Source organism: Acomys russatus, chromosome 3 (genome assembly GCF_903995435.1).
Source record: "Acomys russatus chromosome 3, mAcoRus1.1, whole genome shotgun sequence".
NCBI lineage: Eukaryota > Metazoa > Chordata > Mammalia > Rodentia > Muridae > Acomys > Acomys russatus.
Window position 1 is genome coordinate 41104190 of NC_067139.1, and position 27320 is coordinate 41131509.

The window sequence follows — 27320 nt, forward strand, 5'->3', positions numbered from 1 at the left end:
TTAAAAAGACAAGGCCAGAAAAAAAAATTTTTTTTTCAAAAAGGACGAGAGGGAAAATGGCTCAGCAGTTAAGATGACTTGCCTCCATGTCTGAGGACCTGAGTTTGACCACCCCAGGACCTACATGGTAGGACAGGACTATCTCCTGCAATTTTTCCTTTGAACATAACACACATGCATATGCACACGTAACATGTGCACACATGTATAAAAATAAGTAAGTAAATAGACAGACAAATAAGTAAGTTAGTAAGTAAGTACATAAATAAATAAGGCCAGCAAGCCTCAAGGCTTGTCACAGGGGTTGCCTTTATGTCATGGATCCCAGAGTCTCTTACTGTGAGGTGAGAGAGGTATCTGTAGTCAAATGCGACTTCTGCTCACTGTGTACAGGCCATTTTTCTCCACTGAAGTTGCCTTACTCATTTGTTATGTGTGAGCAAGAGAACTTGACATGATGACCTTTAAATTCCCTGGCAGGGTATGATTTAAAAATAAAAATAAAACAAAATCAGGCACCTCTCTCCAAAACAAACAGACTGGGTTGCGGAAGTGGCTCAGCGGTGGAAAGCATACCTACCACGCTCAAGGCTCTGGGCTCAACTGCCAGCACTATAAAACCAACCAGGGAACTACTCACCCATCCATCCAACCACCCAACCCACCAACAAATTGCCAAACTAACCACCCACCCACTCACCCACACCACCAGATGCCTGAACAGAAAACCCCAAGCAAGCCAAGAAACCAACATTACTCTATTTGGTGGGATCCAGTTCCCTTTCAAAGCTGCCCTAGGCTCTCCTTTATGATGCTGTGGACAGCTTTGCTCCTCAGATGTTTTGTTTGTGTTTTTTACTCTATGACTTGAATGTTTGTGCCCCCAGCCCAGATCCACATGTTGACAGCTAGCCCCCAAAGCAGTGGTGCCAGGAGGAGTCACCCCTCATGAATAGAGTGGGTGCCCTTTAAAAAGGGACTTTTGATATCTCAGTTGTTCTTCTTACAATGTGAAGACATACATAGACGATGCCACCTGTGATAAATAGGCCCATTAGACACTGCATCTGCTGGGACCTTGCTCTTGCTCTTGCCAGCCATCAAAACTATGAACAATAAACTTCTCTTGTCAGAAATGACTTATTCTCACATATTTTCTTCATAGTAGTTCAAAGTGATGGGCACACCTGGGTGCTTTGAGTCTTTCCTTTTGTGCCTTTTTAGGTTTCTTTTTTATTTCTGTGGTATTTTCCATCCCCTCCTCATGTTCCTAGGTCACAGACACAGATAGACAGACAGACAGACAGACAGACAGACACAGAGAAGGGAGGATGGAGAATAGAGAGAGGGAAAAAGGAAGTAAGAAAGAGAAACAGAGAGAGACAGAGAGAGAGAGACACACAGAGAGAGGCACACGCACACACAGAGGGAGAGACAGAGAGAGAGGGAGGGACAGAGAGAGACAGAGACAGACAGAGAGAGGGAGGGACAGACAGAGACAGACAGACAGAGAGAGAGAGAGAGAGAGAGAGAGAGAGAGAGAGAGAGAGAGAGAGAGAGAGAGAGAGAGAGAGAGAGAGAGAGAAAGAGAGAGAGAGAGAGAGTCCTATTTCCACTCTGCATGGCTGTCGTGAGAATGCACCAGATGCTAAGCAGTTGCTATGGGTGGTTGGGTAGCAGAATTTCTGTAAGTCACCTGTTCTCTGTTGCACTGGACAGTGTCCTTTCTGTTGATCCCCTCTGAGAGAATCGAGACCCCTCCTGGGGCTGGGGGATAACATTCTGAACTCATACCATCTACCTGCACTTTAGGCACATAACCAGCTAGCTCAAGTGTTGATGTCCAATCAAAACTCACTGCTATATGTTTACTGACAACATTTGGAAACATGTCTGGCCAACTTCTGCGGATGAGGCTCCAGTGGGCTCCTAACTCACCTGTCTCTTTGGTTTATCTTTTATGACAATGATCATGGAAGATGGCACATCAATGCGATCAAATCTTAACTTTCTGCTCATCAAACTCTTTCTCCTCATCCATCCCTCCTTTCTTTAAATGGGATTTTGTCTGTGTGGGGCACTGTTCTAAATACTTGGAATATAATGAGAAAGGCTGACCTTGCCTCTTCTTTGGGGACTTACAGCTTGAAGGGGGAAAATGTCAACTAAGTACTTAATTAAAAACAATTAAACTTCGATCACTATCCTCTTTTCCTTAAAGCACTGTGGTAGCCTTCTAGTTGACACAGCTAGCTCCTTACCTATCCAAGGCATATGTAGCCCTGTGGCCAGAACGGTCATGGAGGTGCTACTGGCCTTTTTCAGCATGCTGCTTAGTCATGACATTGATTGATAATAATCACTCTGGGGCTCTCACACCCACAGACGATGGTTTCTTTCCCTCTCCCCATTGTTCCATCATTCTGGTTGCCATTATATTGTGATATAAAGAGTCCACATAATTGTTGCATGGCATAGAACACAGAGCTCAGCATAAGAATCTTTTTCTACACAAAAGATCTCTAATGAAGACCAAAAGATGGCTGAAGCTTGCTTAGTGAATTTGGAGCCCAGCACATTTAATGCTAAGTTAAGACTTTTGGCAGCATCAGGCTTAGCTTGGAGGGAGGTTCCATCTCTATGAGGGCGTGGCCAGGCCTGGATGCCCTGGAAGATACCACTCCCTTCTCTCCAGCTCCCATTGGTCAGGACTGTATTCTGTTTGACACGTTCATTCCTGCTAAATCCCGAGAGATTTTTGAATTTACTAGGGCGATTTTACATATTTTTCTATGAAATGCATTAATTTTTTAAAAACGTGATATTATTGGTGATTAACTTTTAAAAAGTAATACTGAACATTATAAACAATGTGGCAATATGAACAAGCATCTCCTGAGAAGTTGTTTCTCTTCTAACCGATGCTGCAATCTTCCGGTCCCTCGGTCTCTTTCCAACACAACTAACTACTCCGTTCAGTCTGTTTCTCCTTCCAGAAATAGTCTGCCTGTGCCCATAGCACAGGCACAGATACGTCTGTTTATACTCACTGCACTGAATCTGGGTTGTTTTCACCTAATGTGTTTAAGCTGTGCTCCTATCTGAGCTTCCCCATACCACTCTGTTTTCCTCAAAGCTGTCCGAACAGCCTGGGGGCCATACTAGATACTCTCAAGAAATACACCTGTCTTAGTTAAGGTTTCTATCGCTGTGATAAACACCATAACAAAAGCAACTTGAGGAGGAAAGGGTTAAGTTCAGCTTACATTTCCACATCATGGTCCTTCACTGAGGGATGCCAGGGCAAGAATCTGGAGTCAGGAACTGAAGCAGAGACCGCGGAAGAATGCTTCTGACGTGATTGCTCCTCCTGGCTTGCTCGGCCTGCTTTCTTATGGCATCCAGGAGCACCAGCCCCACGGTGGCACTACCCATAATGATCTGGGCCATCCTCCATCAATATCAATCAAGAAAATGCCCCCTGGGCAATCTGGGAGGGCATTTTCTCAATTGAGTTTCCTTTTTTTCCAAGCGATTCTAGCTTGTGTCAAGTTGACACAGCTATCCAGGATAACACACCTTACCTATCCTGTCCTAGAGTCATCTCCCAGCTTGAAACCACAGTGATCATGTGAGAGACCCCCTGCCCCACAGGCCCTTAGGTATTCTGGGCAGTTCACTCTCCAACATGTTCTTTCACATGATGTGAGGAAAGGCTCAGTGGATAACAGGACATCAAATCTACCACTGGGGCCTGCAGAGGTCTTGCCTTTGAGTCTGATGTCACGAGCGTGCACTTTGCAATGAGTATGCACATCCCAAGCCATGATGATGTGTGGGAAGACTTCTGTGGTGGTGTAATGAGGGTTCTGGTGTGGTGTCTGGATCATTAGCATATGATAAGTAAGTTTATCCTACAAATAGTGCCTGGAAAACAGGTTATGTACACATAGAATAAAGAAGCCTGATCACTATCTCTCACCTTGCACGCATCTTCTTCACAGGCCCTAGGAGCTTTGTGTTCTTGACTCAGCACCATCCTTCTGGCCTTGCTATTGGCCTTGTCAACCCTTTAGTACATCAGTGCTGAGATATGGGCACTCTGGTATTTTAGCACCAAGTTTTCTTCTCACGTACTCTCAGCGTCTAATGGCCGCCATGGCCTGGAGCTGTCTCTCTGCCTTCTACTCTTAGTTGATCCCTCCTTATCTTTGATGTCTCCTGTTCTCCTTTACTATCTAGGCCATGCCCTCCCTGCTCTCACAGGACCACCGTATGTCACAATCACATGAGGGTCATGGTCATCCCCAGTGCACACCGTGTACCTGCTGTATATCCATTAGCATATAAGCTATATGAGCTCAGGTATTGTTTCAGCTCTTTCTCAACACATTGGACCCACATGAAGAAATGCACTCATGAATCTGCTATAATCTATCTATCTATCTTATATATCTGTCTCTCTATCACCTATCTATCATCTATCTATCTCTTGATCAGCTATCTAACATCTATTTATTATCTATCTATCTATCTACCTATCATCTATCTATCTACCTATTTATCATCTACCTGTCTGCTATCATCTATTTATCATCTATATAATTTGTTTATTATCTACATATCTATCTATAATCTATCATCTCTTTGTATCTAGCTATCTATTTATCTATTTATCACCTGTCTGTCCATCACCTATCACCTATCTATCTATCTATCTATCTATCTATCTATCTATCTATCTACCATCTACCTGTCTGTCTATCATCTATCTGTTTATCACTTATTTATTATCTATGTATCTATTTATAATCTATCCTCTTTCTCATCTGTCTGTCTGTCTATCTATCATCTATCTATCTGCCACCTATCTGTCTATCATCTATCTATCAATCTATCTGTCTATCTATCTATCTATCTATCTATCTGTCTGTCTATCTATCTATCTATCAATCATAATTTAGAATTCTAAGAGCACCTAAGTTAGTTCCTTGGCCATCAATATGTAAATATCTAAATGTGACTTTTCTAAAGCCCCTAGTAATTATTTATGCAAATAACCTTCACAGAATTAAAACACACAATATTAGTTTGTACACAGAAAGAAATCGATTATTGTAGAGGAGGGGGAAAGGCCAAGGCTTGGTGAGGCCAAAAGAAGGAGACAGAGTGAGATGGGAGGATGAGGGCCATGGATGCAGAGAGATGCAGAAGTAGGGGTGAGATGGGAGGATGAGGGCCCATGGATACAGAGAGATGCAGAAGCAGGGGTGAGGTGAGAGGATGAGGGCCCTGGATGCAGAGAGATGCAGAAGCAGGGGTGAAATGGAAGGATGAGGGCCCATGAGTGCAGAAAGATGCAGAAGCAGGGGTGAGGTGGGAGGATTGAGGGCCCATGAGTGCAGAAAGATGCATAAGCAGGGGTGAGGTGGGAGCATGAGGGCCCATGGATGCAGAGAGATGCAGAAGCAGGGGTGAGGTGGGAGGATGAGGGCCCATGGATGCAGAGAGATGCAGAAGTGGCAGAGGAGAACCCAAGGAAGCAGAGTCAGTCACCCCAGGACATCTGACCTCCAGTGAACAAATGGGTGCAGTGATGAAGAGCTTTGTGTGCTCTGTGTTGTGAGAAGCCAATAGTGGACAGCCTCATGGATCAATTGCAGCTCTCCCAGAAGCTGCACTTGGGGTACTTCCCACGTAAGGCGATGCTGGAGTGAGATTTCGGATGTGATTTATACTCCTTGTAGTACAGATGGCCGAGGCTGTTCACTTTTCTCAAAGAACTGCAAATGTTAGGAGGAGGAATACAGACTGCTGGGGACAGTTTAACGTACTACCTGATGGTGCACACATTTTCGCCTTTGCAGCCAAGAGGCATCAGGCTGCTGCTGTGGACATTGCATGGGCTTCATTTGCATCAATAGCAATCAGCACTGTTTTGCAGCTGAGAAATGTGTATAGCTGTTTGCAGAGCTGATCGTAAAATAACTGACATATAAGATTGGAAAGCTTTTTGAAATAGAGTGGAGGGATCTATAGGTGAACAGATGGTGTTGAAAGATCCAAACAGATAATTCCTCTGCGAGTTAAATAACATCCATTTGTTTATGTTTATATACTTCTCTATATATTTACACATAAATATATATTTATATGTATTCAGCTTCTCCGTGGGCTTTGAAATTGAGACTTTCAACAGGAGCAGGCATCACTATGGAATGATTATAATGTTGACCTCTGACAAGAACGGTCTTACTTTGGTAGAGTCACTGGTCTCTTGGTGAGTCTGGGGAATTTAACTTTTTAGCTGTCTCATTTATTCTTTTAAGGATTTTATCTTTTTCCAGAAAAACAAAGCAGAAATAAGCAGACAAATAAAACTCTCCTTTGGTGGCATGGTGCTGGGCTTACTGCTGATTCAGCCTACTTGGAGGTCATAGAGCCAGTAATTTCCCTTTATTTCATTTTATATTTGTACATGTCTACTTCCAAGAGTGATGGGCAGCCTCATGACTGAGTTGTCTAGTTCCTATGGATATATCGATATACAGACATACATATATATGTATGTATGTATTAGCTAAGGCATTCATTCCTTATTTAGTAATAAATGTAATTTAAGTATGTCTTCTCTGGGTATTTTTCTGTAGTAACGAGACAGGTCAGTTCCAACCATATGTCTAATACAGACCGCTTCAGCTTTCCTTTCACCTTTGGACCACTCTATCTATCTCCTAACAACCCACGGGACCTTACATATAGTGTGCCGACAATCCAACATCACACCTGATTTTCCAGTATGCAACCACAGAAAAGCCTTTTCCCACGCTGTTGTAGCTAGAGATGTGTACACTGCGGGGAGGTAAGACTAAGAACAGACCTCTATAGGCCCCAGTGGAAGATCTGATATTTTTAGTAGGAGTTTCTGAGATTCTGGCCACCTGGCCATAAGTGAGTGTGTGACACTCGGGTAGGCACCTCCTGGTGTCCTTTGGACATGTCTTCACTTCAGGTGGAGGAGCCTGGCAGAGCATACTGAGGGAGTATCTCTAAACTGCTGAGGCCACTACCCAGAGGTGAGGGCCTGTAGACAAGCTAGTCTAATGGGTGTCACTGTGGTTTTGAGCTGGGAGAATGTTCTGGAATGGCATCATTATGGGGTCTATGTCCTGAACGCATGCAGGCATAGGCTCCCCATGCTATCCAGACTTCTCCATAACAGAGCCTCACCTTTCTCTGCAGGGGTGTGACACATGGTGAGCCACGCTCCCAGCACAGACAGCGTGGGGTGAAGTTGCTTCTCCTCCTCCACTTCTCCCCCTAAATTATATCTTAAGAGAACCCTGATATGTGAAAACTGTTTATGAAAAATCTCCTTTCTCATATTTTTCTTTAATAGTAATAGTGATGATGATGATGATTAATAATAATAATAATAATAATAATAATAATAATAATAATAATAATAATAATAATAACCTCTCAGTGGCCTTCTGGACAGTTGGAATAGCCATTCTGAAGTTATGGCCCTTCACTTAAACCTTTTCACATTGACTGCCAAATACAGTTTTGTGCACTAACTCACCACTAAAGAGAAAAGACATGGTGGAGTTAAAACCAGAAAAGTGATTCCCTTTCTACCCTCTTCTCCAACTCCCGTGTCCTTTGCTGTATTCTATCCTCCGGTGTCACCCATGTGCCCTTTCTTACTCTCTTTTCCAAATGTTGGACTATACCACACAAGCATGCAGACATACGTCATAGGCTAGGAGCCTCGTCTGAGGGAGAATGTGCTTATTTTTCTTTTTGAGATCAGGTGGCCTCAGTTGATATTATACATTCTAAGTCTATCTAGTCTTTTTGCAAATTGTATATTTTGACTTTTCTTTAGGGCTGAATAATATCCCGTTTTATACATATGCCAGGTCTTCATTATCCATTCTTCTGTTGATGGACATCTAGGTTGGTTCCATTTTTTTTTTAAATATCATAGATAAAGCAACAATAAGCACAGATCTACAGATGCCTCTGGTAGGATATGGCACTCTCTGGGTATATGCCCAGGAGGGGAATACCTGGGTCATGTGGAAATTTTATTTTTAACATTTTAAGGAAAGTGACTTCATATAGAGTGTATTAATTTGCACCCCACCAGCAGTGAATAAAGCTCCACTTTCTTCATGTCCTCTTCAACATTGGTTGTCAGATTTCTTGATGATAGCCATTCTGACTGAGGTGAAGGTTTCTTGCTTTTTAATCGAAAACTAATTGGTTCAGGTGGCATGTGCGAGCGGATGGTCAAGTTTATCCTCATATTCTCTGGGTGTGGTCATTGCTGTAAGGAAGGAGGTGTTGCTAGGTACTACAGGAAGTGGATCAAGCAGCCTCTACCATGTTGAACCATAGCTTTCCTTCTCATGGCTCTGCTTTCTCGTCTGGAAAAGGAGCTGCAGTAGAACCTTTCTTGTAGGAGGCTGTGAGCGTAAAACACTTGACTCAGTTTACCCTTTACCCTTAGGTTTTGAGTGTCTAGCCTCAACTGTATGTCGTGGGAGGTTCTGTGAGGCCGAGGAAGAACTGTAAGAAAGCAAAAAGATTCCCCTTGACCTTGGCATTGAACAGGTGCTATGGCTGAGAGCACAGATGCGAAGGAGTGATGTCTAGCCCATCTTTGCATGGTGGAATGCCTCTGGGCTGGCTTGCCCAGCGCTCTCATCTCACCTGCTGTGCTTGGCTGGTCAGGATATTGACCGTCTGCACGCTGAGCAGGCGTGAGGCAGACATAACCACTGATATTCAGGTCACATTCTTCTGCAGTTGTTGTGTGCCCAGTGGGCCTCATCCATTTTATTTCGTAGGTTTTTCACTGTCCTTCTAGAATCTGGAGGGAAGCGGTTCATACTCCAGTTTCCCCCTATTATTAGTTTTCAGTTACAAGGCTTCTATAAAATATGTGCATTCCGAGCATTTTAAATGTTTGGTTGACTGGCGTTTTGTGAATCCATGGGCTATGCCATCAGTATTTATTTTCAGAGGTCTTTGCAAAGGTATGCAGTCCTGGACATGCACACACCAAACAGCCAGACCCCATACCTGTTCCCCGATCTCTTGGCAAAAACCCTTCTGCTTTCCACTATGAGTGATCCAGCTAGCATGTGGTTTTTAAACGAATCATGTTCTGCGAATAAAAGACTTTTTAATAGACCCATTTAAAAGCTGTAGACACAGCCCCTTTCTGCAGAGTAGCTTCTCTCTGTTGTGGTTACACCCAGCAGCCTCTTGCAGTTGGGATCGCTCCCACTGGCAGGCTTGGAATTTGACTTCAAAGGGAGTGGGCTTGTGCCTTCTATAGAAATGGTGAGCAGTGGAGAGAAAACTGGGGATGCCCTGCTCACTGTCGCCCTCCTTTGCTCCCACTGTCTCATCTGCTGCTCAGAAGCCTGTGCCAAGTGGAAACAGACCCTCACAGAGAGCCTACAGGCTCAGCACTTGCGCCCTTCTCCTTTCTTCATGTTTGCCTGCTACCCACTTTCCCTCCGCCATGCTGAACTACCCTGAAGCTGGAGCAGAGACCTCAGTTCCCAGGATCTGTGTGCAGTGACTTGTCTGGCCCAGAGGCCCACAGCTTTCAGAGCTGTCAGGTCAGCTGGGGCACCTGCCAGGTCAGCTGGGACACCTGCCAGGTTTCTTCAGGCCAGGCTCTTCACCAGCGTCATCTCGGGAGTCATCAATAGCACACTGCTTACCTGAACACAGGGAAGAATACATTTAAAGATATAATTTGTGCATAGGACCAACATTTTAAGAAAAAAAAATTGAGACAAGGTTTCACTGGAACTCCCTAGTAGACCAGACTGGCTTGAACTCACAGTGAGCCACCGCCTCTGCCTCCCAAGTGCTGGGATTAAAGGCATGATGTTACCACTTCTGGTGTGCTATAACGATCAAGCAGTTATATGTTATGGTCACATGCTTTTTACGAAAAAAGTATTAGAGGCATGTCAATTTTTCAGCAGTTTGAACATCTATCATGCTAATTTTATATAATAAAGTTAACAGGGCAAAAATGAGAGAAAGTAAGGGATTAAAGGAGAGAGAGAGAGAGAGAGAGAGAGAGAGAGAGAGAGAGAGAGAGAGAGAGAGAGAGAGAGAGAGAGAGAGAGAGAAGACACCATCTACCCCGGATGCTTGGATTAGTTACAATGACTGCATCCAGCATTTGTCCTAAGCTTCCTGGCAGTGGAAAGAAAATCTCATTCTTAGGAAAGGAGATGGCCTCCTAATCCCACAGGAGCGTGGCTTTGCCCAACACCCTGTGTGGGATGGAATTTCTTTGCAGTGGCAACGAATGATAAGATGCACAGATTTTACAAGGATCCAGAGAACAAGTTCATTTTTTTTTTCTAGAGAAAGCCGGGGTGGGGGGGGGCATGGCAGTGACACTGGGTCTGCAGAGGCTACCTAAAGTGGCCACAGGGTTTACTCTCCAGGGGACTGTGCACGGCTGTAACCCCAGACCCCCATCACCACCTGTTCTTCAGTGAGCTGGGCTCTGCCATGGTACTTGGAGGTTGTCCCCTCTTATTAGACTTAGGAAGCTTCATCTCGGCGCATGGATGAGGCCAGAGCCATTCTCCTTGCAAACCAGACAAGCAGATGGTGCGGGCTGACATCTTTTTACAGAGACCAAGCAGCCCAGGCTGCGTGCTCACCCAGGTGGAAGCCACCCTGCCTGCACATGAAGATGAGCTACAAAGGAACCAGCAGGAGAATCCAGGCATGCTGGGAAGCAGCGATGTGACATCCCCAGAATTTGGACCAATGGTGGAGCACCAGAGTTGTGCTCACAGGGCAGCAGAGATGGTTTTGGCTTAGGAGCCCTCATGAGCAGCTGTGACCAGGCCGCTTTTCCAGCCACAGGAAAACTCTCTCAGGCTCCTGTGGCGCTTCCAATCTGAGAGGGCTGTGCACCTGCCAGGAAGAATTAGCTGTGACCTGTACCCCAAACCACTGAACGAGAGCTTACTTATGCTTCACATAATTTCCCGATGAACCACTTGTCCTAGATAAACATGCTGGCTTAAATAAAAACCGAAGTAACTTTTTTTTTTTTATAATCATTCAGTGTTGCAACCATTTTTGTCCTTGTGTTTTCATGGCTCAAAGCTGTGTCATGCTACCTGATGAGGCCGTCTTTCCATTGGCTGTGGCGGGCCAGTGCGGCTTGGCAGAGACAAAGGCCCGATGATGTCAAGTTTGTGCCTTGGAACCTGAAGAATCATCGCAATCTAATTGTTTTCTCCTTCTGGGATTCATCCACTATCACATGAAGAACTAAATTATGTTTAGCTATGCCTCTGTCCATTTCTGTTTCTTTTTAATGGCAAAGGAAGTTTCTAGATGTTCTGGAAGAAATGAAAGTGTGTTGACCAGCTTCCTGTTGCTGGGAGGCAATACCCGACCCAATGATGTTATAACAGGGCAAAGGGTTATTTTTTTCTGTGGTGCTTGACTACTAGTCGGGCAGGACATGGTAGTGGAGAGTGTGAGAGCGTATGTGGAGCCGAGATGTCTGTGATGTGTATTGAGGCTGGCTTCCTCTAACTAGGCCACACCTCCCCAACAGGCATACAAGCTGGCAAACTCACCTTTTGGACTTGGCCTTTGGGCAGATTTCAGAGCCATATCACAACAGGAAGTGTTTTGTGGTTTTTAAGGTGAGGTGTTTACTCTACTTTCTGTGCCATTTTAGGGAAGAGTGTATGGGGCATAAGTGTCTCAGAGGAGATTAAAAGCAAGAATAAAATCAGCATCAGAAAACCTTCTCAGGAAGCAGCGAAGGACTAACTTGACTGGAGAGTCAAGATGTTACCAGCTGAAACACACTCAGATCCCTGCTTGGAGGCAGGTGCAGCTGATCACCCATGTGATCCAGGCCGGAATGCTGGGGTGGCTCCCGTCATCCTCTGGATTTTCATGTTGTTTGATTTTACTTTATTTTAGTGTATGTCTGAGAGACAAGGGAGATTCTGATTTTAAAGTATGTAAGTTTCTAATTTAAAAATGTTAGTTGTAAATAAAATATTAAGGGAAAAAAAGAAAGAAAACACTCTGTATTGTGCGTATCGGGGTGATTCATGCGCCCTAGTCTAGAGCCATCTGGGTGGAAAGCCTCAGGTGAGGAATTGCCTAGATTATATTATCCTGTAGGCACATCTGTGCAGGATTGTTTTGATTGGTAAGTGAATCAAGAGGGTCCGGCCCACTGTGGGCAGCACCATCCCCTGCAGAGGTGGTCCTGAGCTGTACAAGAAAGTTAGCCAAGAGTGAGCCAATGAGTAAGGCTGGCAAGCAGCCCCATTCCTCCCCGGTTCCTGCCTCTGAAGTCCTTAAATGATGGATCTGACTGTGACCTGCAAGCTGAAATTAACCCTTTCCTCTCCTAAGTTGCTTTCAGTCAATGTTTGATCACAGCAATAGAAAGCAATGCAGACAGACCACACGGGGCTTGCTGTAGTGGTGTGGCCCATTTGTAGGATTTGCACATCATTTGTTGGCTATAGTTTAGTCTTAAATCTTTGTGGGAGACAATGTAATAATTCAGCTAAATCAGTGAAATTTGATGTGTTTTGTGTAGACCTTACACTACCCATCCAACTAAGGTTTCTGACTAGGGAATAGTGCTGCTCCTCATTGGAAAACTCATGTTGGCAGAAAGAGGCAGTAACGAGGCTATCCAGACTCTCAGAGGAAAATGCAGAGGGTACCTGTTTGTCAATAATTACTCGGGGGGACTTTTCTCATAGCTGGCACACTGAAGAGGACCTAATTATTATCGAGTGCCTCTTCCTCTTCCACACACGTGAGCATTGGAGATGTGTGGCCATTAAGCTCACCAGGTTGTCACTGACTGGGTCAGGTCGCCAGCCTCAGTGAGTGCTCATGGTAATAGGCTTCATGCAGGAGGCAGTTTTCTTGTTCTCTCCACAGCATGAAGTGGTTACTGTCATTTTCCGGCAAGGAAACTGGAATGTGGGCCCTTTCCCCAGGTTGCGCAGCTAGTGTGAGCTAGAGCCAGCACACAATGCTTTAGTTGTACACTGGACCACTCACTGTTCTCCAGGCACTTTCATTCCTATGTTCCAGGGCCTGGGAGCTGTTCTTGGAAGCTTCAGTGCTCAGATGTTCACACTGTGTGAGAAACTAAGGATAATTTCTTATTACCTATTATAGATTTATATAGATACGGTATGGGACTCCCCTGAAAAATGCCCTCAGTTTTCATTGCTTTTAGGCCATGATTAAGTGTGAAGACCCATTATGCAGACATTATAGAAATGGTTGTTGAAGGAAATGGACTTACAATCTATAGGTGTGCTGGTTAGGTGTTTTCTCAACTTGATATAAGTTAAGGTCATCTAGGAAGAGGGAACCTCAGCTGAGAAAATGCTCCATCAGATTGGCCTGTAGGTAGGCATGTGGGCACTTTCTTGACTAATGACTGAAGTAGGAGGGCCGGCCTCATCGTAGACTGTGCCAGCCTTGGGCTGCTAGTCTTGGGTTACAAGCTGAGCTGAGTCTTTCCATCCACCACAGCAGCTCTCAACCTTCCTGATACTGCAGTTCTTTAATACAAGCCCTCATGTTGTGGTGACCCCGGACAATAAGGTTATTTCTGTTGCTACTTTATAGCCGTAATTTTGCTGCTGTTATGAATCATGGTGTCGATATCTGATATGCACGTTGGTCTTAGGGGTTGCAACTCACAGGTTGACAAACACTGATCGGTCATCTACCTATTTGGAGGTGGGGCCGCAGGTGTCTGAGGTATCAGAAATTAATACCTTTCAGTTATACTATTTTTAAGCTAATATTTATAAAAGAAAAGCTACATGCGGGCCATTCATTGTACTTGGGAAATTTTCCTAGTGGGATTTATCTGGTAGACTGAAAAGCAAATGTGACATTATTTAAAATATGAGGAGGCTCCTTTCCAGGAAGCCTTCAATTCAAAGCCATTCCTATGAAGTTTCCTGAATATTACTTCCTTTATTTCTCAAAAATCCACTTTTTTTTTGGTTAAGCTCACAGAGAGGAAATCTTTACCCTCAGGAAAAATGTCTTAGTAAAGGTCTTAAATGTCAAGTTGAGACTGGAGAGCACTGGTGACAGTGCAAGGTGACACCATAGTCTTGTCTTGTATCTAAGTTGTCTGTCAGCTTCCAAGGCTTGATACCAATGTATTTTCTGCAACTAAACTGCCAGTCACTCATATGTACATATGGGCACATGTGCATTCCCAGGGTATTCTGTAATCTCTTCCTTGACTCTGCCCGCGGCAGGTGCTTGTATCCCTGCTTGAACACTTCTCTGTGGTAGTGAGGCTTGTCCACCACTGTTCTCTGGACAGTGCCCTCTGTCCTCTCTCAGGAGAGTGGCATTTCAAGTCTCAGATTCTCAGACTGTATATTCTCTGGCCAGTAACTATTCACCTCTTGTCATGAAAAATGCTTGCAGAATTGGTTTGAGTGTGTGCGTTGCATGTTAGTAATCCAATTTCACTTTAAAACTTTTAAAACGAAATTTACTTATTTTATGTGTGTGAGCATTTTGCTCGGATGTATAGAAGTGCACTGTGTGTGTAGTGCCAGGTGCCTACAGAGATCAGAAGAGGGCCTCAGATCCCCTGAAACTGAAGTTTCAGATGGTTATATTTATGCAGGTGCTTGGAACCAAACCCAGGTCCGCTGCAGAGACAGTGGCACTGTTAACTGCTCAGCTGCTCTCCAGCCCCTAAATTCACTTTCAAATTGAATACATTTTCTCTCCCTCCCTCTGGTCTCTTAGTTTCCTTGATTTTACCTTGACTAAAGTTGTTACCTTCATCACCGGCATGCATGTGTGCCTAGCTTTCCAGGTAGAGGACATTTGTCTGTCTACATTTGAGAACAGACATTTCATGGATGCTTACTCTGTGCCAGGGAATGGCCATATGTGTGACAAACAGGATGCTTTTTGACCCAATAATTCTATTTTCTAATGCCCTATCTGATCCCCCACAACTGAGCTGCCATCTTCTCCAGAAGATTCCTTAGGAGTGGAGTATCAAGTTTTAACCATTGGATAGCCCAATCTTTTCATAGTGATTAGAAGCCACCTAAAAGGACAATGTCACCATCTGCAGGACAGCAGGAAGAACCCTAGGTTTCTACTGGTCTGCTGGCCTCCTGCTGAGTCCTGTGATACAAGGCTAGAAGGAAGCCTTAGGCCAGAAAGCCCTGGGTCCAGCGCTTTCTAGAATCCTAGGCTGGGTCAGAGAAGCCAGGGGTTGTCATGGTGAAAGCTCTCACGGACCTCTGCCAAATTCTTGGCCTTTTCAACCACTTCCTTGGGAGTGAAGGCCTTCTTGGAGACTGCTTTGAAGCAGAGACCTCAGGGCTCCGGAGGAGGCAGCACTTCCCAGGAGCCATAGGGAAAGGTCTCTGAGGAGATTTGCTGGGGGGTGGGGGGGGGGGGGTGGGAGGGGGCGGTCTGAGGAGATGATTGAATTCCAGAACTTCCACAGCTAGGTGTAAGCCACCAGTCGGTACTGAAATACATTAGCCTTCAGTTTCTGCTGGCAAATTCTGGGGCTCTGGCTGGCAAGAGATCATCTGCAGACCTAAGAACCTGACCACAGTCGTGTGTGTCCGTATACTGAGGCCTGGAGAAGCCCTGGGGCCAGGCTTTCTGTAGTCACCTCGCTGCTGCACTGTGTGGCATCTCTCTACTTCTCTTCTTTACCCCCATTTCTTTTTCTTCCTTCCTCCTTCTCTTGTTGTTTTAGTCCCTCCCTTCCCTCCTCCCTCCTCCCTCCACCCTCCTCCCTCCTCCCTCCACCCCTCTCTCCTTTGCATTCCTCTTCATAAAGTGAAAAACATTCACAAGAGCATCACAGGCTAGCTTCCTCTGCTCACAGGGATTCAGATTTGATGCCGTGCCTGGCAGGGCGTGGTGGCACACACCTTTAATTCCAGCACTCCAGGAGGCAGAGACAGCCTGAGTGCTATGAGTTCAAGGTCAGCCTGGTCTACAAAGCAAGTCTATGACAGCCAAGGCTACACAGAGAAGCCCTGTCTTAAGGGGGGGGAAAAAAAGAAAGAAAAAAGAATGGATCAATTCGTCTCTTCTCTTCCAAATCTTCTCTCTGTATACAAAGAACTAGGTTTTTAATTCAACCAGATAAACCACTTAACAGTTTGTTTCTTTATCCGAGGCCCTTTCTTCCTTCCCAAGGTAACTTTCATTGCAATCAGTTACACGTTGCATGCATACTGCAAAATCTAGTGGTACCGTTTTGTGGTTTTGTGTATTTTTATGCTTTTAAGTAAATTGTTTCATATGTATATATCAGTACATAATTTTGATGCTTTAAAAACTTTGCTTGAAGATTGCTTTCTGTATGCATGCACATATGTATGCATACTTGATTCAGTTTAATTATGTATTCAGTAGTTTTACTTTTTAAAGTTCCTGATATCTTTATGGGTGCATGCTTTCTGGCTTTTGACTCTATTATAATGAATATTGTCTTAGATTATCTTAGAATATTGTCTTGATTGTCTTAGAATTTCATCTTTTTTTCTTTGCACAAGTTCTCCCTATATAATTCAGGGTTGTCGCCCCTCTTGAGTGCTGGAATCACAGGGAGGCACTAACAAGCCAACATGAGAATTCTTGCATCAGTTGCTCCTGTGCATCTGTGTGAGAATTTCTCTTGGGTGAATACGTACAAGTAGAATTGCTGGGCCTCAAATGGTGCCAGTTTATATTGGCACCATGTTTTTCTGAGTGGCTGTTCCAGGCCACGCTCTTCTCCACAGTGTGAGGGAAGTCCCCACCTCATATACTCCTTGTCAATCCAGTGGCGGCATTTCAGAAGCCAAGGAGGCAAGCAGCTTCCTGGCCACTCAGGTTTTCTCTGTGGACTACTTGCCAGCTTTACTGGCTTTCCTTTTACTCCCTTTTACTCTCGTGGTGGTAACTAAGCAGAATTTCATTTTTCTTTTCTTTTCCTCCTTCCTTCCTTTCTTCCTTTTTCTTTCTTTTTGTTGAAGATGTAATTTTTATTTTAGGTGTATGAGCATTTTACCTGCATGTATTTCTGTGTATCATGTGCTTGCAGTGTCCATGGAGGCCAGAAGAGGAACCTAGATGCTCTGGAACTGGAGTTACAGATAGTTGTAGACCATTATCTGGGTGCTAGGAACTGAGCCTGGGTTCTTTGCAAGAGCAGCCAGTGCTCTGAACTGCTGAGCCGTCTCCAGGCCTAAGCAGAATTTCTTAGGGGCAGATGTCAGGACTAATTTAGAGCTAGGAGCTAGGCTGTGATTTCTCTACTGAGGATAACCAGCAGGGGGAAGCTCAGCATCTGGGGGAGCTCTTGGCCTCTCAGCACACAGTCTCTTTGACCAGGAGAACCATGTATTGAGCATTCCTTTCTACACACACACACCATTTTAATAATTTTGTATGGGCTTTGAGTGGCTTTCAGAAAAATGGATCTGATCTTAGATCCAAGAATAACCATACTTTGCCGTGCATAGCGCTGCTCATGCCACATAGTGCTGCCCACACCTGCATGAATAGTGTGTGTCTATCTGTCACTGACATAACTTATCCTCTTGTTTTCTTGAGTATTTGCAACCAAGGAACTTAAAAATAAAGATCTGACTCTTCTAACAAGTTAATGTTTTTTGTTTTGAAGCTTTGTTTTTGTTTGTTTGGTTTTTTGGGGGTGAGACAGAGTCTCACTACATAGTATTGGCTGTTCTGGAACTCACTATGTAGACCAGACTGGCTTCAGACTTACAGCACTCAACCTGCTTCTGTCAACTCCTGGGATTGAAGGAGTCACTGCCACACCCTGCCAAGCTGATGCTTCCTTAACCTTAATTTTTCACCTCAATGGCACCTCAGCTCTTGCTTTGCTTTCCTCTATCTGCTAACTCATTGTTGGATCATAGTTATTGAACACAACTAGGTCATGCATAATTTATGTATTGGCTTAAAATGAAAGAAACATTTAAAATGGCACAAACAACTAAAAGAAAGTTTGAAGCAACAATGAATATTTTTTTGCCAAAGATGCTGCTTAGAAACCCACCCAGTGTGTAAGTGCTTGGTCTTCTCAGGGAGAAGCAGTGATGATCCCTGAGAAATGCAGGGGTTCGAAGGATGAGAGGCAGGCTCTGTGCTAACTTGGTGCAAGGGAGGTGGGCTTAGCAGATGCTTAAATGGTGAATCCAAACAAGCCTCCCACACCGGTTCTTCCTTTCCTGCTGTTGTGGCATAAAAAAAAAAATGCTAAAAATACTTGGCACTCTGGAATCCAGGTCTTAGTGTAAGCTCACTGAAAAGAATGAGGTCACTGTGGTCTTACTGAAAATGTTAGCGCAATGAAATTCTTGGAAAAGTGTCTCCAAATTGTGATGATTTTGAAACATTTCATAAAAACTTGATGTCAAAAATTGAGCATTCAGTTCAACTCTTAAGTATTTCCTTCTTCTGTGGCTGGTGGGAGGGGGAAGGCATGTCCATTAGCAACTCCAGGCGCTTCCTTCTCATGCTGTGAAAGACTGGCTCCTTTAGAAAGCCAAGAGTTTGAGGATTTGCTGACCTTCTGTTTCGGGGGCTGGGTTTTTGATGAAGTGTTTGTGTGGCTCCTTTTAAAATAATTTTGGTTTTGATGTAGCTTAGATAGTTAGCCATTTAATTTCAATTTTAGTGTGCCCTGATTCTATTTTCCTTTCCTTCTTTTTATGAATCTGTGTGTGTGTGTGTGTGTGTGTGTGTCTGCATCCATATGTGGGCTCTCTGTACATATTGTGAAGGCATTCTTACCTCTGTGTGCTTGTGTGAAGGCCAAAGCTCAACTTTGGATGACTTCTTCTATTGATTTCTATCTTACTTTTTCAAACAGTGTCTCTCAGTGAACCTGGAGCTTGCCGTAGCTGGCCAAGGAGCCCATGGGTTTGCTTGTCTCCATAGCCCTAGAATTAGGGTTACAGGTGCATACTCCCAACTTTCATGCGTTTCTCATGCCTGCACAGCAAGCTGTTTACCCACTGAGCCACTTTCTCAGCCCTAATTTGTCCAAGTTTCAACCATACTTCTTGTCATTTTTTTTTCTTATTGTGTAGAGATCCAAAGATGCTAGAGAAATTTATTTCCATTTTAACTAACTTTTAACAGAAGAGCTATATGTTTGGCTTTAGGGTAGTAATGAAAGTGTTGCACATCTTAATGTGCTTTAAAAAGGACAAAGGAGAATTGACCCAACCATGACTCTTGTAGTACATTTGTAACTGCAGATATTGCCTGTCTATCTTTCCATCATCCATCCACTATCTATCCATATGTACATACATATATTTCCAGCCATGATACATACATACATACATACATACATACCTTATCCATTCACCATACCATCCATCCACCAGCATCCATCCATCAATTCATCATCATCCACTTACACGTCCATCCATCTACCCCTCTATCCTTCACTCATTATTCACCTATCATCTGAACATCATCTAGCTGACCTCTAAGTTGTGGTGCATATTAAGAATTTAAAAAACTGTTCTCTTTCCAAAATGATTGTGACATAAGACCTTAGAGATTGGTCTTAAACAGCAGTCATACAAAGCAGAGTACAAAAACTTCAGGATGGTAATTTTAATAGCTACATGTTTGTGCTATTGGAGGCTTTATTGATTGCACATGGCAGAACTCCAGATCAAGTTCAGTTGGTAATATCTAGCTTCAGAGATGGCTGTAGCTAAAAGCCCAAGAAGTAATTTCAGGATGCTGTTCTTCTTTATGCCTGTTAGCTCTCTCCTTCATGTTGACTTCGATCTTGGATGACCTCTTTCTTGTGGCAGGAAATGCACCCTGTTGGAAGCTCTGAAAGGACCCAAGCCCTCTCTCCCAGGATTCATAGTTGTCTCATTTCACTGGTCTTGCTGAGGTCACATGTACTTCTCTCAGCCAATCATAATGGCCAAGGGAATGTTATTCTCTGTCACTAGCCAGAGCCCTTCGTTAACTCCTATATTGAGAAGCCTTGGGAGTTGGGCAGGAGAGATAGTTTCCTCCTTAGGAAACTATGGCCACCTGGGGCTTGTAGAATGTGGTTCATCAAAGGAAATTTTGGAATTGTTGGTGACAAAGGCAGAAAGAGAGAATGCTGGCCAAAACAAGAACAAGGGTGGGGGGGAGAAATGTACTTCATGTTTTAGAAGATAAAAGGGGGAAGTGACTATGTCTCATGGAATCTGCAGAAGCATGTGACCTTTCTCACATTTCCCCTGGGCTGTCACCATAGGTGTGCCACACACTTGAGTGGTAGTAGCTGTACTTTCAGGACATTTTCATCTCTGTTCAGTGGTGGTGCCTTTAAAAGGAGAGGAAAACTGAATTTTTTAGGCAGGAAAGGGAAAAAACGATGAGACACCTGCTGAACTGGCCATGGATGGTGAAATCTGGTTGGTTGCACTGTTGTCTTCACTTTCAAGAAAGACATGGGGGCTAGCCTAGGGATAGCTGTGGAAGTGGGGGTTGAATATGATCAAAGTAAATCTTACTAAATGTTCAGAGAACTGATGATAACAGAAGAATGGTACAGCTCGGGTACTCAAAAGGGGTTCTCCGACCCCTTGGTAAGGTTGTGTGGAAGTTAACCACCATTCCGTGTTGCCACCTACACAGAGTCACCCATATTTCCTTTCTGCTCTGTTACAGTTTCATTGCAAATCAGAGAAGGTTAGAAATAATCAATGAAGACGACGTGGAAGCTTATGTGGGGCTGAAGAACCTGTGAGTACTGGAGACTTGTGTACTGATGTCCACAGGTAGGCAATTGGCTGCTTAGTTTTAACATGAATGCCATCCTGTGTTTTTTTTGTAGGACAATTGTGGATTCCGGATTAAAATTTGTGGCTTACAAAGCATTTCTGAAGAACAGCAACCTGCAGCACGTGTGAGTAGAGAGCGAGCTGTTCGCTTCCCAGGACCCAATTTATTCAGTATTTTCTCACTCTTGATTATTTTTCTTCCTTTGCCAACTCTAAACCTCCGTCTTAAAAGTTAGTATAGTTGTGGTAATGGCTTAGGAACATTAGCTTTGATTCTGTTTGATTTTTGAATGGCTTCGGAGGGGTACTCAGAACAGCCTGTTTATTCCCTTTCATGAATTTCTGGGCCATTTCCATCTTGGACAGAGCACTGGGCCAACGGCAAGGACTCTGATGTGAAAACGATGTCCTTGTACAGAGTTCCTGATTCTTTTCTTTGGAATCAAGACACACTCCCTGGAAGACATCAAGCTAACTAATCAAGACGCTGACTTGGCCTTGGATGGTTTAAGGAAATAAAAATTACTATTGCTTTTTTCCCTTATAATAGGACCATTTGAACCTTCATTTTCTCAAGAGCATGTGCCATGGGTTAATAAAGACAGAGGATAGAAATCAACCCTTGTGTGTGCTAAAGGTTATCTTTATAGTAGGAACTTCTTTTCCCTCAAGCCATGTTAGCATTTTGTTGACTGAAGTCAATTGGAGGAAATGCAGCAAATAAGAGATGTTACGTGGTTTTCTGCAAAGCCCCCTCAATGATACCAGTTACATCAATAAATTAGAGCCCTCCTGAGATGTTCTGTTAAACAGATAACCCCAAAAGACAAAAAAAAAAAAAAAAAAAAAAAAAGCCTATGGTCCTACCCCAAACTCAAATTCCCTCACACTGTGAGGAGGTCCCGGTAGGAATTTTCCTGCTGAAGGGCTTTTGCCTGCTTTGTGTTGACCAAATTCTCTTTGCAACGATCACTTCAGCATTTTGTAGTTTGCCGCTTACCTGCAGGGTCTCACATAGACGTTTCACTCGCATAGAATGATCCCTAACTTCTCAGTTCACAGGCAAAAATCCAGTCTGAGGGTGGCTAGCTCCTCACTGAGCTCTTAAGACAGGAGTAAAGGAGACAGACTGTGCCATCACTATCATCCTGAAACATCTGTCCCTTCCCCCTCCCTGGGGAAACAGTTCCTGGCCTGATTTCCATGCCAGTTATTAAAGAACTCATTGTCTGAGAGCAGCCCTGATGCTCTGCGGAGCTGTGTTGATATTACTGAAGACCTTCATTTCATAAAGTCATTATCGGGAGTTCATATTTTATATGTGACAGGAATAATGAAGCTGCTTTCTAAGATATAAAGCATTCTGAAAAAAAAAAAAACAGGATAAAACTCTGTGGGCACATTTTAAAAACACATTTTCTCAAAGCACTTCTTGACAGCCTGTCTGGGTCGGTTTTCTGGGGCAAATTTGATGTGTGTGCAGCCCTTGGTGTTGCAGCCATGACAGCAGGAGAGCGGGAGAAGTCCCACTGCAATCTCTTAGAAGTAATTAATGACCTCAATAGTTAAGTTTTTGAAGTTTCATTACAGATGGCCCTAGACCCAAATCACTCAGCAGTGGCCTGGTGTGCTGTCTGATTCCTGGGGGGACTGACGTATGAACAGTGGGCCGTGGCTAACTAATTTTATTGATAGCCTTTGTGTGGTTGTGTGTGTTGCTATGTAATAGAATAATTTTAATGGTGCAGTAGCTTGCATATTCAGCTTACATAAAGTCATATTCCTGCCTCACTTAAGGGGCATAGATATTCTAAGTAGTTTCCTTAGCAGACCATAATCAGGAGCTGATAATTGATCACACTTCAAAAACCCTATTGATGTGTGTAGCTGTTGTCAAGCAGTAGGACACAGTGAAATCGGGCAAGCATTTAGACAGTCGTGAAGGGCGGGGAGATGCCCGTGAGCATCATGCATCCACATGAAGAAAGAGGCTCTTCCAGTAACCTGCCTTGGAGGAAGGTAGGGATGGAGGAGGAGTCAGCTGTAGCCCCTGCCTTCTGTCCCAGCCTCTGCTTAGGACTGAGGATCCTGGGAATCAGCTTGTTTTGCCTGGATTTCTTGAACACAAATCGCACTGACCTCGGTTATAAACACAGTGACGTGCACGTGGCAAATGAAGAAACCTGTGCTAAAAGCTGCCTCTCTGCAGGCCTAAGGGGCATGGAGATTCCTCTGAGCCCCGCTTACCTACACAGAAATGTGGGGGAAATGGGTCTACTTTGCCTCAGGCTTTAGGGAACTTTAGACGGGAACCCTGACTCACCACTGCCTCACTTTGCCTGGTCCATGTTAGCCTCACACAGTGACGGTCCAGAGCTGGTCTCTGAGTGTATGTCTGGGTGCCTTTAATTGCAGCCCAGCCCCTAAAACCCCAGGGACTGTGAGAAAAGCCAGCATCTGTGTTTTCCAGGGGCTTTGCCGAGGTGCTAATTAGGCTCTTAGCAAAGTTGTACAATCAAACAGTAAGAGGATTGTTGATTTTTTTCCCCTCCCTTCTTCCTCCTTTTTGGCTTTTGGCCCCATTCCTAAGTAGGCTTCATACAACTGGTCTCGTCCTTTGGCCTTAACCTTGTGCTGCGCTGTGCTGCTGGCAACCCAACAGGGCAGCTGCCTCCAGGGAGGGCAGCAGAGCTGACTGGGGTCCCTCCCTCCCTCCCTCCCTTTCCTCTTTCTGTTTTTATTTATCTTGGGGGAAGAAGAGCAGATTTTTTTTTCTTTTTTCAGAAATATTGGGATTTGTGATGACTAGGAACATAGCTGAGCCTTCAAGACAGGCAGAGGCTTCCGGCGTGATGCGCTCCATGGAAAGCTTTCTTAGTTCCTAAAGGGAAGACTCACGTGGGCATGTCTTATGGCTTGCTGGTGGATTATTATTTTCATGTGGGAATACCATTTCCTGTGGGTGAGCACGTTGCACTAGACTGAATGGAGAAGATATAAGCTTGTGAGGCATGAGGGCATCCTCCTGTCAGTCGGCGTCCAGGTGGGTGGAAGTCTCCCTGAAGGAGTTCCACTGGATGAACACAGCCATTCTTAAGTTGTGAGAAGCCACGTTTTTCTCTATTCACCAGTTGATGCTGTTAGCTCATGGCTCAGCTCCTGGGCTTTGGTCCCCTCTGTGAAGATGGCTGGTTGTCATTGGGCTGACACAGCATACTGGCCTCAGGTACAGGGCAGGGCCTGGGTTACTGTCCCCATTAGATTCTTAGCTCCCCCTCCCCCCAGCTGTACTGGGAGTCTTGGCTGTTTTTTTGTGGAAGCGGCTATTTGTTTTACACTTTTGTTACTTGTCAAAAATACGCATCCAGGGGCTCAAGAACTTTAAGAGGTAAACAAACTCAGCTGCCAGGATGGTGGCTGGGAGTTCCCCATCCCATTGATGGTGGTACCGATCAAATGCCCATCTACCTGACAGAAAGTGTGTATTTGGAACACACCAGGGAACCCATAGGGTTGCCCCACTCCCACCCCCATGGATAGAGCATCTTTCCATTGGTCTGTTCCCCAGTTTTCACCCTGTCTTCTTCATGCACGTGTAAATGGTCCCAACTGCCAGCAGGTGTGTCCTTTCCCCGGAGAGTCAGTTTAAACTGTCTACTCCCGCTTCTACTTGCCATGTGCCCCAAAATGTTCAATATGCTTTTCAGTCTTAGAGCCTCTCTTTTTCTCTCTCATGAGCTGATAATGAGGTATTTTTTATCACATATTCCCCCAATTAAATGATCTAAGTGTCAAAATCACCACTAGGCAGCGAGCTGGACTTTCGATCAATACGTGAAACATAAGCATTTGGGTGAAACCAGGATATTAAAAATAGACTCCAAGAAGCGTGCACTCTTCTTTCACAGTGCGTAGGAACCGTAGGCCGGCAGGGACCCCAGGGTGTTATCTTCTCAGGCACAAGACACAATTGGGTCCAAGTAACGTGTGTACCCCAAACCAAGAAGATTACGTTTTGAAAAGAAAAACTCTGTTTGAGCACGTCATTCTTAATCTGTCGCCTTTACATTCACATCCAATGTATCTGATTTCTTTCAGTAATTTCACACGAAACCAGCTGACGAGTTTGTCGAGGAAGCACTTCCGTCACCTTGACTTGTCTGAGCTGTAAGTAATGATTCCGTCTGGCATTTGGGAGGACATTTTCAAAAGAAAGGCTCATTAAGTTTTTTTTTTTTTTTAAATGAGTACCATTGCAAGTGTTTGTTGCATCAAAATTCTTGAAAAATGAGTCCTCTGGTTTTGCCCCAATTGGGTGATTAAAATCTCAATTATATGTCATTATGATCAGTTGAATGTTGTTTTTACATAAATAATTTATTTTCTAATAGAGGGGAAAGAGAAAAAACCAGCAGGGGGTTTTGTGTTAAAGTAGCTTTATATTTCATCTCATCTGGCTCCTGTTTTATCCAAGCCCTAAAACAAAGCACGTTCATCAAAGAGGAAATTCCAGGGTTAACTAACACCCTTCCAGCTTTGTCATCGGCCCAGTATAGGCTTGGGTGGAGCCAACCCTGGTAGAGGGGTTGTTTCTACACCCACCATCTCCGTGAGCTGGTCTTTTAGGCCTACCACTGTGCTCGATGCTTACTTACCCTTATGTCCCAATTTCCTCTGCTATAAAATGATAGGAAGGACATTAAGATGACGATGGCTAATAGTCACCATCTGAGGGTCCTCAGTCCTTGGTGGAATCACCGCAAGGCAAACATGAAAGGCTGCCGTTGCTGTGGTAAGGTGCTTGAGGGGACCCCAAGCCTTGTGGGGCTTGAAGCGCAGAGCTCTGGAGAGCAGAAAGAAGCATCAGCTTAAATGTGGCACTTAAAAAAAACTACTATTCTCCATATTTGTTTTCTTCTCTGGGAAAGTCAGGAGTATGTGGCGGGGCATATTCTTCATCATCAAGCATCAAAAGCCAAAGGGGGGATTGAGGGTTCTCGATGAAGCTTCATAGCTCAGGGTAGGGGAGAGGGTCCCAGGGCCACTGCCTTGCTCGCATACACCAGAGAAGTGGAATTGGGCCTTGGTTCTCTGCCTCCTACCTGGCTTGGTTTCTGTCCCTCACCTTGCTGTTGTTCCAGGCAGTGACAGGACTAAGAGGTGGCTTGAGTTCTGAGTACCAGGATGAAGTCCCTTAGAGAAAGAGTCGCCATGGAACCTAGCCTCCAAAGCTGACATGTCAGAAGGTGGCCTGTGAGCATGTGCACCAGTTACATCTGAGTGCTGGCTGCACCAAGTGGGGAGGTCCTTGTCACATCCACAGAGACAGCCTGAAACAACTCACATGGGGCTTGGAGAAAGATGAGGACATTTTGCTAAAATCAATAGAGAAGCATCTTGCCAGAAATAGCCACACCCAGCAAAGCTGGCAGGAGAGTGTGTGTGTATGTGGGGGGTGGGGGTGGGCAGCAGTGGGTGGTAGGGTAGGGCTTTTGTCTAGACAGACTAGACAAGAGTCTGGGGGGTGGGGAGAGTGATGGCATGGTCCCCAAATTAACATCAGAAGAAGGAGGGCCCATTGGGTTAGGGGCTCAGGACACACATGCCATCTTTGTAAAGAGGGTTCTTTCCTATGTTCAGGCACGCCCTATGCACCCTCCTCGTGGAAAGGTCACAAATGTACAGGCAGGAAGGGGTTAAGTGATGGAAGTCTTGACAATTGGCAATTATTTGGAATAGACTGACTTCAGGGAGTCGAAGCACTAGTGTTTACTTCCTTAAGTTACTTTAAATTTGTACCAGTAACATATTTCTTTAGGTACAGTATAGTTGATGTTTATATGTATGTATATATATGTATGTATGTATGTATATACATATATATATGGATATATATGTGTGAATGTGTATGCATATCCATCATCATCTCAAATATTAAAAATCTCAAAATATTTTCTTTTACCTATTTTGAAATGCAAATTACTGGTTAACATAGTAAGCCTACTACATTGCAAAATGCTGTGACTGCCTTTGTCTAACTGACTTTGTACGCAGTGGCCAGGCTGTCTCCTTCACCTTCCCACCACCCTTTCCGGCTTCTAGTAACTACCATTGTACAGCTTCTATAAGGCCAGTTTAAACTAGCTTCCACACGAGAGTTAGGACACGTGCTTTTGGCATTTGTAACATAGGACGATGAGACGTGACACCTCAAAGGCCGGTATGTGATTCAGAGCAAGGTGTTCTGCATAAAGAGTTGGGTGACACTGCATACAATTTCCTGGATGGGTTAAAATTAGAGTTCTGCCATCCAGTTCATGTTTCAAAATTCTACTAGCAGCGTTTGTCCAGCAACTCATTCAACAGGTGTTCACCGTGTGTGGGTTACCCGTCAGAATGAAGGGGAGAAGTTTGTGTCTAGGA

The 27320-nt window shown here is 44.3% G+C and overlaps 1 protein-coding gene across 1 annotated transcript in view; it reads left to right on the top strand.

Moving 5' to 3' along the window:
- Positions 1-27320, top strand: part of Ntrk2 (neurotrophic receptor tyrosine kinase 2) — a 319485-nt gene that overhangs the window by 7844 nt on the left and 284321 nt on the right. Inside the window, exons 3-5 of the mRNA XM_051172708.1 lie at positions 20785-20859; positions 20951-21022; positions 24996-25064. Of these exons, the coding sequence (XP_051028665.1) occupies positions 20785-20859; positions 20951-21022; positions 24996-25064 (216 nt within the window). The remainder of the gene's footprint in view (positions 1-20784; positions 20860-20950; positions 21023-24995; positions 25065-27320) is intronic.